The 22,607-nt window shown below is 38.8% G+C and overlaps 1 protein-coding gene across 1 annotated transcript in view; it reads left to right on the top strand.

Annotated features, from left to right (window-relative positions):
* LOC122804254 (cytosolic phospholipase A2 zeta-like) overlaps nucleotides 1–22,607 on the top strand; it is a 1,019,603-nt gene that overhangs the window by 693,589 nt on the left and 303,407 nt on the right. Inside the window, exon 17 of the mRNA XM_044074015.1 lies at nucleotides 8,417–8,611. Within this exon, the coding sequence (XP_043929950.1) occupies nucleotides 8,417–8,611 (195 nt within the window). The remainder of the gene's footprint in view (nucleotides 1–8,416; nucleotides 8,612–22,607) is intronic.

Raw genomic sequence — 22,607 nt, 5'->3', positions numbered from 1 at the left:
AGTAAAAGTTAGCCTCACAAGCTAGTGTGATTAATGCGTTTTGTGTGTGTGTGTGTGTGTGTGTGTGTGTGGTAGCCGTTCTTTATTTTTTTCTTTGAATACTTACTTTTGTGGAAGGATATGCTTGGTGGTGTTTCTCAGGCTTGTGTAATGCAAACATCGCCAATTGTAAGCTTCATTTATATGTAAATTATTATTTAAATTATGGTATGCTTGTATAATTTTAAACTTCAGCAGTCATATTGCGTGTGTGTGTGTGTGTACACAAAGAGAGAGTTTTGTGGTTCATTTTCAGTTGGTGCCATCTTCCTAGTATCCTTTTATTTCTTTCTTATAAAATTATTTTTTTCTTTTTGTAATGAGAGGTGCAGACAAAAAGTAGACAAAGAACAAACGGGGCAGCTAAAGTCTAATACTCCAGCAGTCTTCGGTTTGTCCTAGCTAATTCACAGATTTTCCTACTTATGCTTTGAGTTTACGAGATCTTGTTACACGTGTACACAGGTTAAAAAAACGTTGAACCTTCTGGCCCAACGAAATACAAAATCAGAGTAGAGTGCTTTGTATAACTTTTTGGAAGGCTTGATGGATGCAGAATTTACTCCCAGATGGCTGACTGCTGTTCTTCTTCCAGGAGGAAAACAGCAGTAAGTCTCTGTGATCACGAGTGTGTTGGCTAATAAGGGGAGGAGTGTTACAGCTGGGGGGGAAGGCCTCTCACATTGATTTAGAGCCAACTACATGGCAACCTTACAGCTAAAATTCTAGCTGGTGTAACGGACCTGAGGACACGTTTGCAAACTGCACCTCTCCAAGCAGGTGGCTTGGATGCGGATGCTATCATTGGTATTTTTTAATTATTCCTGAACTAATATAGAAAAGAAGAAATCGCCCCCCCCCCCAAAAAAAAAAATCTAATGCCACACAACCACCAGGCATATCACTGTGCATTGCAGCTTCTTTTTAAACTGCAGCCGGGCAAAATTACTGAGATTTGCAAGAGCGGGAGACTGAGATGCTAAGGGCCACGCTGCTGCATGCATCTTAGTCTGGAGGCATGGAGAAGGACTGCATAACAATAGTAAGCAAGTAAAGTGAGCAAAATAATGAAATAAAAGCTTCAACGCTGCTGCACGTACTTGTAGGAAAAACGAGCACTGCTCTGCAGCAAGCAGCATCTATAAAAATAATGCAGAGCATGCTATAGAGGTTCAGTAAGATGGAAGTTGGAAATGTGATTTGTGCATTAGTAATTGATGCCATTGTTGGCCCATTGTTCATATATTAAGAGCGGGAACAGTGAAAATATATTTATGAAACAGCGTCCCAAGAGCTGAAACCCTGGGGTTCGAGTTTTACTTCCCGTTTAATGTCTGCATGTGACCGATATAGGAAGGACAACACATAATTTGTGGCTTCTCTGTCCTGCAGCTTTTCACTTGTACTCTGATTTGGTGTCTGTGGCGCCATTGATGGTACCCTATCTGGTTTCTGGTGGCTCTCTTGGTGACGAGATGTGCTGTGCTTGCTAGAAGTCATCTGCGGCCCTGGGAAATGCTACTTTGCAGTTTGCGGCGGTCTTGGAGAATGGGGAGCCCCTAATGGATATCACCGTGGTGGGCTGAGGAGACAGTGACAGTAAAAAGGAGCCCTTATCGCAATGTTGCTCAAGTGTCCCAGGAATCGGTTACCTTTGTGGGTTGTAGTGTGCATACTGGTCCTTTGTTGGTTCTACTTCCCCTGGCTGCCTGATGAAAAAGAAATGCTAAAAGAAGTCTTGTGGGACAAAAAGTGGCGGAGGAACCAGAGTGCAGTAGCTCTTTTCAGGTACCATCCAATTAACAGCATAATACAGTATTCACGTTTTGAATGGATGAATGGACAAATAAACAGATGCATACATAAATGAAAAAGACAAAACGGTTGTTTATATGTGAAATTTCTTTAAAACGTTTCCCGATCTACTTACAACGGGTAGTTTATTTTAAGCCTTGCTTTGTTTATATTTAATATGTAAACAGGTAGTCAATTATGGTATGAGACCAATGGCAGAAACATAGATTTCAATCTATCACCTTGCTATCTGGTTCCATTTTTGTAAAGAAGAAAGTTAATTCACTGTTGACAACTTGCTGTGCACGTTGTTACAGAGCAAAAGTATCCCTGTTGGCCACCTCTTCTGACTTTTTAATGACCGTGACGCTACTGAATGGTGTCATTGTAGAGACTGGGTCTAGGAAGACCTTCACTAGGCCATATGAATTTTCATCATATCTTACAACATTCATAACACACATCCATATGACAGGATCATTATGTGACTGTAATTGTTATTAGTATTTGTCAGCCAATGTAACTATTTTAGATTCATCTTCAATTATAAAATCATATCATCCACGTATCTATAAGATTTAATAAAAAAGAAATGGATCATGGAGTCATTATTGGGTGCTCCCATCCTCCCAAGGTGGACTGTAGAAGTTTGAGTAGACTTTTATGATGGAAATGTTCTGAATTGGGCAGTTTTGTCATTATTGGTGCATGCGTTTTGTTTCATTGTTTACTGGAAAACTGGAAAAATGTTCAAAACAATAGGAAGGTGTATCAAAGAGCACATGTATGTTTCATATGCAAGGGGCCTATGATTTGAAAACAGCCCAGAATTAATCTATCTGCCACTGGTTAAATGTATTTTCTTTGAATGTGGGTTTCAATGCTGTTTCAATGAATGTGAGTTTCAAGGGCAGAGAAGTTTTAATGCTAAGTTTGTTTAGCAAATGTCTTAGTGTTTGTGCTGTAAAATGCAAAATAAAACTTTCAAATGAAGTCCAAATCATCATATAAGTAAATCAGTATGCACATTAGTGTTTATGGTAAATGGAGTGAAATAGCCAAGTAATGGATCATTGAAATGGTTGCAGGGGGAGGCTCCATTCGACCATGATTTTGTGAGGGGGAAGGGTGGCAAACTTAGACAGCCCCAGCTGAACTATACCTCCCAACTGTCCAGATTTGCAAAGAATGAATAGATTTTTTGCTTCTTATTGTTGGTTTGTTCCTCATAAAATTTGTGGTTTTCTGGCAAATCATTTAGGAATTAAGTCACTAAATAATGACCCACTGAGTTTCAGACTTCATAACCTTCAGAAAAATGCATGCTAAAGTAAGACCTGTTGTTCTATCAACTGTCTCAGTTTATACAAGAGCAATTTTAGTACTGTTTATATGTTCCCCCAATATATTTGACCTTGTCCAGATTTATTGCATTAACAGGTTGAGAGGAGAGGTACATGCATATTGCTTTATAGAATTAGGCATAGCCAAACCTCTCAACTGTCCCTGATTTTGGCTCAAAATTTTGCTCTTCCCCTAATAATCCCTCCGCAAAATAGCAATTTTGGAAGAAAACATGGAGGGTTTACAATTAAGAAATAACTGTAATAATCAGAGTTATAGATTACTTTTATTTCAGAAATGCATGTAGATTATTTTATGTTGTCAGCTGCTGGAGTTAGCAGTACTAAGTGTCCCTTCTTTGACAGGTTCCCAGCTGTATTGTGTGGCTATTTTATATTTTTACATCAATTTTTCATAAAATTGTGTTTTTTTGGCAAATTAGTGACAAATCATTAAAGACTGAAGTTAGAAAATAATGACAGACATTTGAGTTTCAGATTTCATACCATTCAGAAAATTCATACTAATGCAAGACCTATTCTATTATCCTTTCTAAGTTTATAAGAGCAATATTTTAAAATTTGTCCTTATTTTTGGGCCTCTGTCCCACTTCTTTGTATGGCTTTGTCCAGATTTCTTGCTCTGAGGTTGAGAGGTATGACAAATGTGTCAGGGCCATCACAGTCAGCCAGAGACATTTCAAATTGTGACATACTTGTTGCACCCCACTCCCCCATGTAGTGACTCTGGATGTGTCAAAGCAAGGCAAGGAGTAGTTATGCAGTGTAAATGTGCAGAGTATCCCCCCCCCCCCATCCAAGGTAGACAAGTACTAGAGTGGCTTTTCATCTGTCCTTGATTTTTGCAGAATGGTCTGGTTTCTGTCATTTTTTGTACTGTTGATTTATGCTTATTACTCAAAGTGCCTGTTGCTCTGTGTTTAAGTAGCAATACTTTAATGACCATCAGGTAAGCTTGGCTGAGATTGCAAGATGCAAGTAAGCTTTAATAAGCATACTGTTAAAGAATTGCCAGTGTTGAAAGCCTTTCTGTTGTTGCCATGTAGAGAATACTTAACTAGATAATGCAGAAGCCTTGGGTATTGAAATGCATATGACAGTATTTGTAATAAAGGGCAGGATTACATTATTTTAAGAAGCTCATTACACTTGGAGACTTCCAGTCATCTCTGCAGGCTTTACCCGTAAACAGAATGCCAATCATGTGGTCCATAACCTGTACAGTAATCCTTTTAAGCACTGTATCTTGAGCTTATTTCTTGTTTGCTTTTCATTTTTTCTTTGATCATGCTTTCCCCATGAAACAAGTAAATAGTTGTCAGCCAGCACGTCTTTTTTTGGATAAGGAACATTTTTACAAGTGGGGGCATCAGAGATTTCTACTTTCAGCATGTTACTTGGTACTTTAATAAAGCTGAATATAAATTATAATTAGAACTGCAGTGCAAGACATGGTTTGAGTTGAGTGCTGCTTGTTTTTCTTATACTTGATTTTGACTGGCATTCCATTAATGTATTTAAAAAAAATAATTTATTTTTTCATGCCTCATACCTGTCATGCAGTCAATGCATTGAAATATTTTTATTCTTCTACACTTCATTTTGTCTTGATTGGACTCTCATAATGACGGTTTGGCACCCAGTGCAGTGTATTTAGTTAGTTTTTGTGGTTTTGAGCATAGCTCCTCCCCTTTCTAGTTGGCCACACCCCTTCCCATTGACCCCACCCATTCAGCTGTCTCCTGCAGCCCCCCTTTGATTTGAAGTCACCAGCCGCCACTGCCCCCAGTCCATAATCTACAATGGTTAAAAACTTTAGAACTGTCTTCTGCATCTTAATATATGCTATTCAAATGTATTTTCAAAGTTTCTTTTTCAATTTCTGTTCTACATTGAACATGAATTTTCTTCTTAGTCTTTTTTAAAAAATCATTAACTACATAAGCATTTTACGGAGCACAGCCTTTCTTATTTTCATATTGATTCAAAAACTTTTCCATTGCTGATCATTAAAAAAAATCACAAAAAAGTTTCTTTGCTTATATGGATGAAAGCTCTTACCTCTGCTGGGGAAGTTCTTAAAGGTGAAATAACATTGCCCCATACCTTGTATATTTCTATTTCTGTTTCTTTTTTGGAGAAAATCCTAACAGTATAATTTCTTCTTTGTTTCATAACAGTTTCTTTCCTGATGTTTCTTTTTTTTCTTTTTTCTTAACCACATCAGCATAAGTTTTTGCCTTACCATCTCCTGTTTTTTTGTATCAAAAGTACCTTTCATTTTGAATTTTGTGCATTATATCTCTTGCCACATCCTTGCTACTCTCAGGTTCACTTTCCTCACATAATTTCTCTAATAAAACATCTTGAAACCCTCCCAACTGGAAAGCTGTAATAATACATCCCACATGATGCTTGTTCTCTTCCTGGAATAGTTGCTGCTGGAAAATCTCTTCTGAATCTGGAAAAGGCTCATCCTGCCTTTTTTCGGACTTTTCACCCTTCTGCTTTTTCAAAAATATTCATAGAAGACTTGACTGTCTTCCTGCTCTCATCTCCAACCACTGAAACACCACTAGAAGGCACATATAACTTCTCTCTTGATTCTCCAACCTCAGACAGAGGTATAGAATTCTGAACTACCTTCTCTTCTCTATCTTATCTCTCGATACATTTTTAAGTGGATTTGAAGGCCAGACTGCTTTCTTTTGCTCCAAATTGCCACCAAACAAATTTGTTGACTCTATTGCTATAACTCTTTTCTTCCTCAAGCTGTTACTCTGCCCGTAATGGAAGCAGGAAGTACATTGACCAAACATGTCCTCCCAACTACTCCAAAAACAGCAGGGGAAGTTCTCCAGTGCCCTAGTCAAATTTTCCCTTATCAGTATGAATACCATCAAAAAGAGGACATTCTCCTAGTGGAACTCACTGCATATTTTTCAAACAATGAGATAAATTATTTAGACTTGAAAATAGAGAGGCTGAGGGATGACATCATGACATCTATGTATAAGAAAGAAATCCAGGCAAACAAATATATGCATAGGGCAAGCATGCATGGCAACCATATTTTTGAAGGGGTAGTTAAAAGTCAGCTGTTGCAAGCGAGGCAGTTAAATACTGATGATAATAGATATGAAGAACAAATAATGGCTATGTTAAATGACTTTAAGGAAAGAGGAAATGCTGAAAGATGTTTAGAAATATCAAAATTGGTCATTATGAAAGAAAGATGGAATAAAGCTAGACCATATTTTTCAGACAATAATATGAGTTCAGGATGTAAAAATGGATGTACTAGAAATGAGCATTTGTGTTATATAACAACATACAAGAGATAAACTAATGAAGTTAAAAATATTATATCAAAGAGTTGGGAAATATTTTGAATGATGCTTGGCATTAGACATGTTATAGGAGATAGACCCAGTTTTGCATACAGGAAAAGTTCACATTTATAAAAACGTTGGTGTTACAAAGAAATGAAAAAAAAATGGAGAATAAACCAATTAAGAAACTAGGCACTTTTCCCTATTTTATTTGTATCTGATGTAATTAAATTTTAACAAATAATGAGTTTTTTCATCTTATAAATAAAAAGTATGATTTTAGAGGATCACCAACTTGTAATATAAATAATGTGGTATATTTAGCTATGTGCACAAAATGTTGTGCATTTTATATTGGTAAATCAATATGGAGACTAAAATACCACATAGTAGAAGACAAATTTGATATTAGAATAAAGGTAACCACTAATGCACTTGTGAAACACAAGGAGGATGAGGGGCAGAACATGAGTTTAGGCTTAGGGTTGTTAATGTTATATATAACAACATAAGAGGGGGTGATATAAATAATAAACTAGAGCTCAGGGAGTATGAAAGGATAATGAGACTTCAGGCAGATGTTAAATCAGGTATTAATGCAGCTGTAGCCTGAAACCAGTTTTAAAGAAACGACAAATAGTTTTAAAAAGATTAGTTTATTCTGTTTGGTTTGTTATATGTATTGTATATATTATATTCATTGTATGTGTTTAGAACTGTATGTTTCTTTAAAAGGTTTTAATTAACTGTGTGCAACAATTAAGCTGTGTCATGTGATTTAATTTGAATGTGTATAAAGGGAGGGGTTAGTTTCATTGTATTCTGTTATACCCTGAAGAAGGGCATTAGTCTGAAAGCTTTGGGAAGAATTAAACGTTTTATTGCAATCCTTTTGAATCAAGTGTTTCCTTCTACTGGGGGGTTTTCTTCTGCATGATTGGTTGGTTTACCAGAAAATGTTTAGCTCCAAGTAAACAGTTGAACCAGAAGTAAATTGAAGAATGTAACTTTGTGCAGACAAATTCAGGGACATTGAATTGAGGTCTAAGACATCAGCAGATAAACAACTGAGCCAGAAATAAACTCTGTAAGTAGTCAAGATAGAAAAGTCTGAGAAACTACCATAACTCTCTCTGAATATATATGTGTGTGTGTGTGTGTGTATGTGTGTGTGTGTGTGTGTGTGTGTGTGTGTGTGTGTGTGTGTGTGTGTGTGTGTGTGAAAATTGTCATATATATGATTTAACATTCTTAATGTTGTGGTTAAAAACTGGTGCTAAGAACTCCAAACCTCCAAACATCCAAAAGACCATGCACCTTAAACATCAATCAAACAAAAGATCAAGAAAGAAAAAGGGAAAGTTTTTCTTAAGTCAAGGTGTAGATTTAGGGTTTTTTAGAAAGGGCAGCATTAGGGTTTGGGTTAACACCAATTACTAAGATGGGCAAGGGTGTCTCTGCCATGGCCTGATGATCTACAGGTGAAGTTAGTCACTTAAATGTCCACAAGACTTCAAAAGTAGAGACAACTGATTTATGTTATGGCTGCTAGTGACTGGTGGACTTTCCATGGACATTTACTGATTGCAAAAGAAAAAAAAACAATTTGCTCTTAATATTAAATCTGTCAGGGACTCAGGCACTCAATGTGGCACATGGTTTCACAGACCGGATGCATGCCAATGGGTGCCCCATTGTAGCGCCTCTCATGCCAATGACCCTGAAATGGATTGAGTATATTGAGAATGGATGATTAAATAAATGAATTAATGTAATTTTCCATCACTGCAGAATTTACACTTGAATTATTAACTGGATAACTCAACTGTATTATACTAGTTTATTGATTTACTGGGGAGAAATGTCAATATATTTTTCCTTTCTTAGCTGATAATTTGAACCTTGGTTTACTGGAAAGCTTGGAACTTCAAACACGACTGATTACTCCAACTACTGCATTTTCCCTGGCTCTGGAGAAACTTTTCAAGTCTCGTCTCACAGCAAGTGAAAATTTAAACTTCCTTCAGGGACTCTACTTGCACAGGAAGTACAAGAGGAATAGTGATTTTGTTTCCTGGAGAGGTAGGACACATTGAAAATATTCTTTGAATTACATGCAGTGATGAAATCAGCACTGCCCACTGAATGTTATTAGCTTTGCTTGCTTTTCTACATCAAATATAATGATCCCTGGATATTGATACAAAAAGATAGACTCTGACTACATATGGTGCCACTTAGCCAACCTATTTTATCCTTGACTGCTAGCTAATGTAATTGCACAGACTATGCCTGATGTTTGAATTTGTACATACATTGTTTATCTTACAATGTGCATTCTCTTTTCTACAGCACTCTTGCACTCCTTCCTTGCTGAGTTCTTCCACCTCATTAGTTCCACTGCTGTACTCTACTAGGAATCTTTTGGTCCCATTCACCCTACCTGTCTTTTTCACTGCTTACTTAAAGCACCAGTACAGCAGTCTCTCCCTGTCTTACCTTTGTATAAAAAAATAATTTTCCCCTTCCCTAGCAATTAACCTTCATTTGGTTTAGTTTCCCATTAACAACATCTTACTTCTGATAGACAATAACCAGATAAAACAAAATTAAATCTGTATTATTGGTATTATTTGTGATTAATGTTATTTTAGTTGCCATTACATGTCAGAATGATGATGTTTTATTTGAAGCAAGTTCAGTTGTTATGCATTTATTCTTTGGTTTGTTACTTAAAATGACTGTGTGATCTTACAATGCATGCACTGTTAAATATGGCATTTTAAATTCTTGTTTTAAGAACATTTTTATTAATTTAACATAATTGCAATATATACACAGAAAGGAAGAAATTCAACATCACATAATGTTATACAGCGATAGCAATACATTGAATCATCAAGATAATTTTATACAATTAACACATTAAGAGTCTTGGTATTTGAATAGCAACATTTCAAGGTCATCCCAACCACTAAAAGTCTTAGTATGATTTATAGATCCTATTCTGATCACTTCTTTTTCAGTTTTACATAGTATTGCTATTATATTTAAAAACTCTTTGAATGTAGGAACTGTGTTTGATTTCCAGTTTCTGTAATAACTTTTCTAGCAACTGCCATGAGAGCCCAAAACATTTTCTGCTCTTTGTCTTTTACAGATACAGGAAGCATAACATTCATTAGTATTACAGATTTAGTTAAAGAACAACTATCAGACCATAACCTCTTAAAAACATGCTTATCTCTTCCCAATACACGTGTAATTTTTCACAATCCATAAACATGTATCTCCAATCAACTTTTACATCTTTACTACATATCCAACAAATTGAAGAAGTCATTTTACTAAATTTAGAGAATGTATAGGGAGTAATAAACATGTGTGTATGTATTTCTACATAAAAACGTTCTTGTATAAAGTTGAAGGAAAAGTAACAAAGTTTTATTCTTACCATCTGTTGAGTTATGCAATCCATTATTATCTAAAACGTTTCACAATTTTGTAATGATAATTGACTTACATAGCCTTGACAAGCTTTTTTGTATGTCAGTCTGCCTTCAAAAATAGCATTCATGTATTCATATAATGGGGGAATAGTGTTCTGTTCCTCTTCACTCATATTATCCACAAATTCAATTTCTTACTGATGGATAATATTAACTAGTAAGCAGATTCATCCAATATGTATTCTTTCATGACAGGGATCATTCCTGTTCAGTACGGCAGCTCACCATGCATATGTATGAAGGCACGCTGCCATGCTGTAAAATGGACATGGTTCCATGTACGAGCACAGGGGGTATGTCTGAGAGCAGAGCTCTCACAATGCACATGCCCCCTGCACTCCAGAATTGCCATTTGACAATTTAAAATGAGTGAGAATGCTCATAACACTCCCAACCCATTAGGATAAGAAATCTGGACAAAGCCATAAGGGTCAATTGTCCCTACCAAGCCAAAAGTTGGTAGAATAACAGATTTAGCATAAGCACATAGCGCACACCTCCCAACCCATCAGAGTAAGGAATGTGGACAAAGCCATAAGGGACAATCGTCCCTACAAAGCAGGCAGTTGATAAAATAACAGGTTCAGCATTAGCATGGATATTCTGAAGGGTACAAATAAAAAAGCACAACAAATAATTTTTTTTTATATATGCAATAAAGTTTAAGCAAAGCCACGCGGGTGTGCCTATTGCTTAACTACGCTTAGCCCAGCTGAAACAGCACGATAAATTAAAAAGCAATAGACATCTAGCATAAGCATAAGTGCAATAGTGTAGCAGTTAGAGCGTACACCTTGCATGTAATCATTCACAGTTCAAGCTTCACCAAAGCCATTTCCATTTTGTGTGTGTAAACATTAACATTTTAATTTTTTGCTTATTTATGTAAGAAGTAATTGATTTTTTGCAACCAGAGTGGTGTATTAGGGCTAGATGTGAGGAGCCAGTGTAATCAAGTAGTGAAACCCCCATATAAACACAAGTGCCCCATACAGTATAGTCACACAAGAATACATGAATCACAGCCCATTGGGGGATTTCAGGGAAGGTAAATAAATCTATATTATGTAATGAATGATGAATCAGTCCCATACAGGTGGTAGACCAATATAATAAAACATAAGCAATGCTAAGCATTGCATAGCTATGTTGACCGGGTGTAAGCATTGTGTACATATGAATACTAAGCAATAGATAGCCAAGCTAACTGGATTTGCCCATTGGTAAGCAATGCTGAACCTGCCCCTTTAAGCACTGCCAACTTTAGCTAAGCAGGTTTGCCCGTAGCTTAGCTTAGGATTTTCAAAACCATCCAATCATGGCAAATGGCAGGAAATTGGCCATATTTAAACCCCACAGGTGGGAATACAGCTCATAACTGGTTGTAGCTCTCCACTGTAGGCAGTATGGCAGGTATTGGAGAGATCATACACATCTGGGCACAGCGCTGGGGCATACAGGAGTCCAAGGTCATGGTAGGACTCCTGGTAAAACAACATGACATGAGACTACTGCAGAACCAGTACCAGGGCTCCCAATATAAAGCAGAAGCCTGATAAAGTCTTGCCAGTGATCTCACCAGTGCCACTGGTATCCCTTGGACTGGTGAGCAGGTCTGTCACCACTATGCTGACTTGAAATGGAGGAAGAGGGAGCTCTTGGAACAGTGAGTCCAAGAAGCAAGAGACAGGTGAGATGTCCCAGCAATGTGTAAGTATTCATAGCAATAACTATTTACCAAAGTCCAGCCTGTGTATGTGATGGATAGGTATGCATAAATGTTTCTCTATTTTCATTACAGCGGCAGCTGAGCAGGCTGTGAACCAGGAATCCCATGCCAGCAGATTGCAAAGGCTGTATCGCGAGGCTGGTGAGTAACAATCCTGCTTGTAGTTGTCATACCAAATAAATATAAAGGAGTAAAATGTCACCTGGCATTATAAAAAATGTGTATGGTTTCCACTGAATAAACCAGACAATATGACAGTAATTGTCCCATATAGGTCATATTTAAATAAAAGTGTAACTGCCTGGAAATAAAGTTCTAAATCCTGGACTGGTTGTGTTTACTCTGGTATTGTATGGCCTCACACGTTGCATTCACCAAAATCTGGTATGTGAATAGTACTGTACTGTCAACTGTTTCTCACACTGTGCTACATAAAAAATATGTTGAGGAATGTCTGTATAAGAATGTTGTAATTAGAAGGTCAGATTTTACAACCAAGAGGACTTAGACAAAAAACACTGAAGAACAAGACAGCGCTTTCTAAATGGCTCACTCTAACAAAACACAAATTGTTGTATTTTTAGCACACACAGCCATGGTTCGAATCCTGGGAGTGGTAGTAAGCTGTATGCATAATCATACCTCTCAACTGTACAGATTTCTGCAGAATGACCAGATTTTTGCCTCTTATTTTTGGTCTGTACCTCTACTTTCCTGGCAAATTACTGGGATTATCTCAGGATTGTAGTCCCTAAACAATGGCATACATTTGAGTTTCAGACTTCAAATCCTTCACAAAATGTATATTAAAACAAATCCTGTTACTCTAGCAACTTTCTAAAAGTTTATAAGAGCAATATTTAAAATATGTCCCTATTTGTACCCCCAGTTTGTCAAACTTTGTACAGATTTTTTGCATTAAGAGTTTGAGAGGTACGTGCAGAATTATAACTAGGAATCTGGTAATATGTATAGAAACAGTCAGGTAGTGTTAACAAACATTCCATCCACAGGTCTACCAGGTAAGAGAAGGAGAATTTAGCTATAAGAGTTGAAGTATACACTGTGTACAAACATACCAATGCCCAACCCAAGGCCATAGGGTATTTAATAATACCTGTAGAGTAATGATTAGAGCAATGATCATTAAAGTTATGAGTACTGCAAGGATATACAAGTTGTTAATTGACATCTCTCTCTCCCCCACCATATCTGCGACAATAATATAAACACACAAATCAATGGGTATGTTTTACACCAAACCTACTTTTGGAACATATGTCTTATTGTTCAATAAATATTGAAATTTGTTTCTATTAATGTACGTACCTCTCTATTAATGTTCCCTGTTGAAATACTATCATTGGCGGCCTTTTGCTATCAATGTACCCCTGCATGCTGTTGTAATGGCCACTGTGGTTCCATATATGCATGTGTTCTGTTTGCTGTGTAACTGTTCTAAATCTGTAGTTTTGGGTTAATGGGAATATCTATGCATGCTGTTATAACTAATCCTGGATTGTGTTGACTTTTACTAACCCACACGTTCTAAAATTGTAACACCATAGCACGATTGGGAAAGCCAGTCCCAGTGGATTCACCTGTCCCATCTCATCTGGCCATGACACTGGGTCCAGCACATCTGGGTCCCATCCCATGACCTCCTTGTCCACCGGTCCTGCACCATCTTTGAGTGGAACTGCCTCAGGGAATGGGCCTTGTCCCCCCCTGGGAGTGGGCGCAGACAAGATTCTGTCACCCAAAGCCAGGTCCGCGATTTGGTGCATAGCGAGCTCCAAAAGTAAGTTGCAGATCTGCTACACCAGCTTGAGGGCCATGTGGTACAATTAGTGGGTCAGTCTGCCCCTCCTGCTCAGCCCCCAGCACAGCCACCTTTGGGGCCATGAAGGTGCAGTGGTGACTGCCCATGGGTGAAGACCTCAGTCCCACTGTTTCCATTTGGGGGCTCATGGGATTTTGATTTCTAAGCACTCCTCCCTGTCCAAGGTGTTTACCCACCAAGTGTCATATACTGCCCCTGTATGCTGTCTTGTCTGTCTTCCCACCCAACCTACCTCCCCAAATATACCTACTATCCTTCCCTAACATCCCACTCTCACCTTAAAAAAAGGGCAGTCTGCTCCCCCCCAAAATTTCATCCCATACATAGCTGTCCATTTTGCACATGTCCACTGGGCACATGTAATCCGGTCTAATTGACTTCACAACACATTATTGTTGTCCTCACCCCACTCAGGGGTTGAGTGTCCAAATATACCTCCAAATTCAGTGTATATGCATGGCTGTTGCTGTAGAAGAAATGGACAGCTATGGACCTTCCCTACACCCATCCTGCACATCCCTAGCTACTTTCCCTATTGTCTTTACATCTGCATGCCCCCTTTTTCACCACTTTCCTATCACCCCTTTTTTTCTTTTTTTTAAGAAATTAGTACAGGGTAAGTGAGAGTAAGCTCTTTTAAGCAGTAGTAAATGGGATTAAGCCAGTTTGTGCTGCACTAAGCAATGCCTACACAGATTAAGCACTTTTCAGGCTGTCTGAAAGCATATTTAACTGGAAGTTAGCATTGCTTACCGATGTGCAAACTCACTCAAGCACACTTACAACTGCTTAAAAGTGCCTTAATCCCTCTGTATCCAACAGCCTTGTTCTGCCCATTAACAAAATAAGCAGCTCTTGAAAGTCTCAAACCCAGGAACCTGCACACCAAAGTCACATTAAGTTACCACTAAGCCATCTGAGCTGTAGATATGTCTGATGTTTTCTCAAGCATATCATGCAGCACAGTCATTCAACAGTAGGGAAAAAATGTATTTATATATGTGTATATATATATATATATATATATATATATATATATATATATATATATATATATGGGTCTAGAACTAATGCTTGATGGTACTTTTCACCGAAGGCTTAATGGCCGGGCATACTTACACGAAAGTGCTTTTAACTAAAAAAGCACTTTTGCGTATGCATGCCTGCAGCTAGAGGGAGTCGTGGAGGAATGACTGTTGTGGAGATCATACTACTGTGCGGGTAAGGGAATTTTTTTCCTTTTTCCCACTGTAGTGCGATCTCGGAGTGAGAATATTAAAGTAGGGTGTGTGTGGGGGGTGCAGAGGGGAATAGCCACCCTACATAAACACTTTTTTTTTTTTGACGCACTTTAACAAAATAGCTTTTTCGGTAAAAGCGCTTTCGTTAAAGTGTGTTCAGTGATGTTGGATTCGGACTGTTGAGCTTTCATTCAACAGTCCTAGATCTATTTATATATATATATATATATATATATATATATATATATATATATATATATAAAAATATATATATATATATATATGAGGTGGTGGTGCTGCGGTAGCATTGTCACCTCACAGCAAGATGTTGTCCCATTCGATTCTCAGCTAGAGCGTCTGCTGTGGAGACATGCGTGAATGGGCGTACCTTCGTTGAAGGTTGTGCGTTAGGACCGGCAACTCAGCGCGTAAAAATCAACTGCCAATCATTAGCGGACCGGAGTTCCACTGTGGCGACCCCTAACTGTGAAAAGCCAAAAGACACAACAACATGTATATATATATATATATATATATATATATATATATATATATACATATATGCAGACATATATATTTATACATATATATATATATATATATATATATATTTATATATTATATATTTATGTATTATATATAGATAGCTATATATATATATATATATATATATATATATATATATATATATATATATATATATATATATATATATATATATATACTGCATTCGGACAATGGAGCCACTTTCTGAACCTCTCACTGCAAAACATCTGACCGAAGGCACTGTAAATGGGGAAGAAGAGGCCAAAAATAGGGACTTCTTGTAATTATTGCTATTATCACTTCCTCCACAGCTGAACTGTTCTACCTTGCAACAAAATAAGCAACCCTTGCAAGACTTGAACCCAGGATCCTGCACAACATTGCCACAACAAGTTACCACTAAGCCATCCGAGCTGTAAGATGCTGGGATGATATTCCACTAAACATTCTAATGATACATACACACACACAAACACACACACACACACACACACACACACACACACACACACACACACACACACACATATATATATATATATATATATATATATATATATATATATATATATATATATATATATAAAGAGTATATATAGAGGGTGCACAGAATATCAAACAGCCATTATTCCTACAGTTGCCACCTTTTCAAATGGCCAGTGTCTGATTCTTTCCTTCTTCCTCTTCTTTTGGCTTTGAACGGTTAGAGGATGCCACAATGGATCACCTGTCCACTCATGATTGTCAGTGGAGTTTTACAGGGTCAAGTTGCCAGCCCATCGCCTAACCTTCCACAGAAGGCAGACACATGCACGCACTCACACCTAGGGCAAATGTAGAGTGTCCAATCCACCTACAGCATGTCTCTGGGATGTGGGAGGAAACCGGAGCACCCGGTGAAAACCCACACGACCACAAGGAGGACATGCAGACTCTGCACAAAAGGCACCTCAGCCAATGATTGAACCAGAGAACCTCGTGCTGTGAGGCAGCAATGCTAACAGCTGTACCACCGCAGCCACTCTAGTATCAGATTCTTTCCTACAAATGAGAAATATTGCATGAAACATATACCCGCACACAATGCAAAGGACATGACACCACACAGTTTGAATACATATAAATGTTTATTTGCATACTATTTCAGTTGTTTATGCCATTTCTTATAGCATTTAGGTGTTTGAAATACATAATAACTGATTAATGCAACTCTCAAGAAAACATTCGATATAATAATCTGCACAAAATAACATACTTTGCTGTCTAGCCTAAAGCCTTCAAGTAGTACAACAGTAAAAAATACACTTGCCTTGAAATCAATCAACAATTACAGATGTAGTTTAACAGCCTCCAATTACCCTCTGTAATCACCCTCCCACGGGGAAAAGTATCAGTTGTCACAATGTAAATGTATCCATTACATAACAATTCTTAACTTAAAACATCACTATTACACTGACAAACAGAGCTGTGTGCAAGACAATACACTCTAGCCCACCACTGTTCCCATGGTGAAACATATGAAAATGTACAGCCATATACCTTTATGTTGCTTATTACTAATGTTCCTCACATGTTGTAACAGTCTAGGTTAAAAACATTTAATACCCCTCCCCCATAAAATGTCTTACAAGGGCATATAAAAGTTTTCTGTATACACTGACCTCCAGATTATACAGGCTCACACATGTTTTATCCAGCTGTAGCCCTGATATATATGGACCCTACCACACAACTTGTTTGGGAGTCCACAACATCACTGGAATGATAGCAGGAATGTCAGCACTAAATAATGATAGACTATAACTATCAACCTCTTACTGCATGACATCTGGACAAAGCCTGGTATATCAGTGGAGGACAGAGGCTGAAACATAGGGCCATATTTGAAATATTGATGTTATAAACTATGAAAGTTGCTGGTGTTACAGGATTGGTTGCAACATACCCTTACTCAGGAATATGATGTCAGAAACCCAAATGGATGTTGCCATGTACTGATAACAATCAACGGGGAGAATGCCACTGATATGTCAGGAACAGACAAAACATAGCCAATCTTCTGGACATCATGTGGATAGGCCCACAGTTGAGAGCTATGCAGACAGACTGCATTCCATGCAAAACTAGCATGTACACACAAACCCTATAAAACTACCAGTATTCAATGCATATAACAGCAATACTCACACATTGTCTCTGGGTGTGGAACCTTATACATGTAGTTGGCCTGTGTCCACAAGTCTTGTTGTAAGAGGTATTCCTACCTGCTGTCTGTAACACTGCTGCCCCCACACATGAAGGATGTCTTCCATACAGGCAAGGTAAAGGGACAATGCCCACATGATGTAGTTATTTATAGTAGTGGTTTGCTATGACATTGGCTATTGAAATAACTACACAGCTGCCTGCATGCAATTAGCAAATGGTGAACAGCAATTGGTGCAGAGGCCATCACCAGAGCATGACCCATGCTTCAACCTATTCAAACAAGCTTGATCCCAGAGTGGAGAGAGTGAGAGAGAGAGACAGAGAAACAAAAAAAACATATAAACGTCAAAATAAAAAATAAAAAATAAAAAATAAGAAAAAAAAATAAGAAACAAGAAGACAACCTGTACACAGAAGGAACCTGAAGATAAACCAGGTATGTGAAACATGTAAACATCTAATTTAATGTAGTACTTGGTCTGTAATAATGGGATAGATGATTATGAAAGAGGTATATGTGCCATCAATACTTGCTATAATGATGTCCTGCTGAACAAATGCTATGGACATAGCATTTGGGTCTGTCTGCAGTGGGCCATACCTGCCAACTGTGCAGGTCTTCACAGAATGTCAAGATTTAGCCATCATAGTGTTTGTTCTGTTCTTCTGGCAAATAGCTGGAGATGGAAGTAATGAAGTAATGACAAACACATGAGTTTCAGACCCCCACCACCTTCAGAGCAGTCATGGTAATGTGAAATGTATCCTACTACAATCTTCATAGGTTTGTAATAGGCATATCTACGATCTGTCCCTATATATCCCGTCCTAATATTAGGCTTTGTCCACATGTGATGCTGTAAGAGGTGGATAGCTTGGGCCACAGCTGAGGAGCCTGACACACCCTCGGAAAGGACAGCTCACATATGGCATCCACTAGAGTGTCTGTCAAACAGTCGTGTCTGTGCCACTACTAGGCCAGTTAATGGTATGTTTCCCATATCCATATGTTACCTGTGAATATGAGCATGATACATGTTTGTATTGTAAATCTAGTATACCTATGTAGGTCATGAGCATAGTAAATCACTGTTGCAGATATGTGTGTTAAACTGCATGTGATATATTGAATTAATAACATTCAACTGTACAGTGTTCTTCTGGACAATGTTCACAGTTGTGACAGATATCTGTAGTCACTTGCACGTATACTTGTATTATGGCAGCTATATTAATACTTTATCAAAATTTACTTCCCTGTTTTGTCACCCAGTGATATGGACCAATGACCAGAAGTCCTGTTATAACAGGTTTAGATGTATGATTGAGGTGCAAGACTGTAAATGCAGTGTATCATAATGACATAGAACACAAGTGTATACCAGGTATCCCCTGAGCATGTGTATGTATGCATATGTTCAACTGAAAGGCACAGAAGCAATAACATGGGTCACAAGCAGTCCAGAAAATAGGATGTGCATGTTGCACATGTGTGTAATATCAGTGTCACTGCATACAACAAAATAAAATGTGTACCGCTACTGATTGTTTCATTGCCATGACACTGATATGGGTACTACGGTAGGAATGCTTATCACGTAGTAATCAGAAAAGTGTACAACTGTGTTATGACCCACTGTCCATGCCTACCACTAACAGCTATATCAACACCCATATACACTGGATATCAAAGTGTACACAACCCTGTTGGAATGCCAGGTCTGTGTGCTGTATGCCAATGAGACCACAGAAACTCATGTCAAAATGTTTCTCACCTCAAATGTGACCCATAACCTGTACAGTTCTATTGAAAAAGAAACAAAGCTGTTTCATGGAAGGTGAGCAACCATTGCAAAGTGAAGATGTGATATGAAGTTAGAGTACAAACCAAGACAAACGGATGCTGTAATCATCTCAGCAGGTGTTTACACAACATATCAGTGTAAGGGTGTGCACACACATTCAACTGCCTTACTGTACTGTGTATTAATTCTCATAAATTTCCACAGGCCAGGTTGTTATGTTCCCTATTGAACTGAGCAGGCTATAGGGCACAACACAGGTGGGGATTGTGTTGACATGTGCTTTTGCGGGGTCATGTACCATGCATTGTAACATGGGAAGACCCATTATAGAGTACAATGGAATCTACCTCATAAGACATCTGCAGCAGCTGGAAAGGCCACAGAAGTACATCACAAAGAGGATTACTGGCCTCATATAAAATGCCCTACACTGACCATCTCAAAAAACTCCAGCTTTACTCCATAGCATATCGCCTACTCCGAGGTGATCTCTGCCTAACATATAAACCTATGTCAAAAGCTGTTGGACATGCTACATCGAAAGAAATCCCAATCCCTCCAAGCTACATGCTCTAGGGACCTAAACCTTGTCACCACAATAAACAGGACATGCTGGAGGGATAGAGTCCTTCCCCACAGACTTCCATACTCTGGAACAGGCTACCCATCTATGTCAAGCAAAGTTCTTCATTAGCACTCTTAAAGAAAAATCTTGATGAGTGGATGGGAAATAGGAAATACACCCCAGGGATCATTTCCGTGTCTCTGCTCGACAGTGGCACAGAAAAATAACTTTCTTGGGTGGCGTAAGCCAAGGAACCTTGTTGGCTAGGCTTACGTAGGCCCTCGGGCTGATAGACTAGTACCTACCTATGAACCTATGAACAGGGGTGTGTACACTTCATATCCACTGTAGCTATATGGAACCAGCAGTACCTGACCTGTACAACCATCCTCCACTAACAATAGAGTAATTCCCCCTTGGTGGACAGCACCAAGACACAAATCTCATAATAGGTTGCCATACTGGCTGTACAGGGGCACATAAGGTCAGACCACAACTTGGAAGCAAGTGCACCTCTATCTGAGCAAGCATGTAGGTTCACAGGTGACTTCCTGTAAGGCTGACTATGACTAGAAATCAGACATATCCAAACCACCAAGACCAATTGGAACCATGTCTCCACATATGTATGCAGTCTCAGAGCCAGTAACACAAGTCAACCTGTACTGGGAGTAAGGCACATCTCATACAAACATGCCATGGATACAAGCAACCTGCATCAGACAGGATAGGTATGAACAGTGGCACCCTGTCCACAACATTAGCACAGGGGGATATGCACATCAACCACACTCCTGCCCGCATCACTGGTGAGCATGGACATAATGCCAACTGATGGCAACAACAGCAAGTCTCCATGGGGCAGGAGAACATCACAGCTTCCCTCCTACATGAACACAGACATGTGCTCACACTTCTATCACACACTACAGTCAAACACAAACATGCTACTGTCCACACACCATCCACATGGAAGATGACCACTGTCATCCCTCTACACAGAAATTAATGGTGAATAGTGGATTATGCCATTAAGTGTCCAACATTGGGGGAACTGAACATGTCAGGGCCAGAAGTGTAATGCAAGATGTCAAAGCCATGATAGCTTACAGTGTTATGGTATAGTCTGGATTATTTGCAAGTAATAACCACTGTTAATGTGCATATGGACAACCATATGAGGTCCTTTGACCTTTTTTCCTGTTTATGTCTTCCAGGTACAATGTCCCAGGACCGTCTCCATGCATTCACAAACCTTGAAAAATGATGCAATCATACAATACCTCATCATGCATCAAACCATACTATTTGGCTGTAGGGCCCAGGATGTGCAGGAAAGGACCGCCCTGTGGAAGAGCTCGTCCACATGATAAATTATGTCAGCCTGCACAACCAAAATTATAAGCAGGTGTGGCATCTGTGCACAGATCTGATTTGCTATGCCTGTCAGTGTGCTGCTGCAGTTAGGAGGGAAAAGCTAACCACAGGTGGTGGTCATACCATCCAGCCCCCACTGACACATGCTGAGCAGCTCCTCGCCAGCCTTGGGGCAACCACCCACCAGCTAAGCCAACAGGCTGAAGACCAGCATTATGGAGGTGGGTGCCACCCACACAATGGATGAGGAGCATGCAGGTAATGCTCCAGGGCACATTACTAGACCACTGCTGATAATCCATTTTCATCTGTAAAGTAACTACATGCATATGACAGATAAGATAGTCTGTTGCTGCAGTGTAGTAATGAACAGATGTGCATAATCTCTAGTATTGTGGGTTTCTACTGTCAATGTGCTGAAATGCTGCTCCCACCCTATACCAATGCCACAGGTGTGGCTACTGAAATTACTTCTCTCACACAACTATTTAGGTCCCTCTGGTATACAACTGGGGCAGCAGCCTGTAGCTGGAGAGTATGGAGTTGTTTTCTTCAGGTTTGCAAATACACTGGCCGTGTTATGGCCATGCTATTTTCCATGCACACATTTAACACACCTACCCATAATGCATGCTGTACATGTTTACTTATTGTTGGTATTAACTGCACTGCATCATAGTGGTCACCATGGTGGCATATCTGAAGGGTATGTAAGAGTCCTGCATTATACTTAACAATCTGTCACTGCAAGATGTGTGGACAGAGATGAACATGGCCTACAGTAGGGGCATGTCTAAAAAATTACCCTTATACAGTGGCTACAACAGTGTATACACCACTATTACAATGGCAACTGTTCCTGTTATAAACAATGGCAAATAGCAATACCACATTCCACACCTTTTACAACCTGTAATGTGATCCTAACATGAGCAATGAATGTGTAATATGGAATCCTATGTTAGCACAACAAATATGGGGAATACATACCTTAAACACTGGAAGCATATGTGTGCAAAGTATGCCCATGACATTTGCCCACTCACCTGCAACAGAGGCAGCAGTGGCTTGCACACATCTTACAAGCAATGAAATGGATCCCATATCTGAAAGATAGCACTCAGGAGTGGGAAAAGTAGCCTTACCTCACCATTGCATATACCATGGCAAGCAGTGCAGACAGTCATGTATGTGTGTATTAAGTATTTGAAAACATTGATGTAGAAAATAAAATGATGCCCATCCAAAACAG

This window comes from Protopterus annectens, chromosome 6.part0 (assembly GCF_019279795.1).
Source record: "Protopterus annectens isolate FY-2018-M chromosome 6.part0, PAN1.0, whole genome shotgun sequence".
Lineage (NCBI taxonomy): Eukaryota > Metazoa > Chordata > Ceratodontiformes > Protopteridae > Protopterus > Protopterus annectens.
This window is presented reverse-complemented; position numbering and strand designations above follow the sequence as displayed.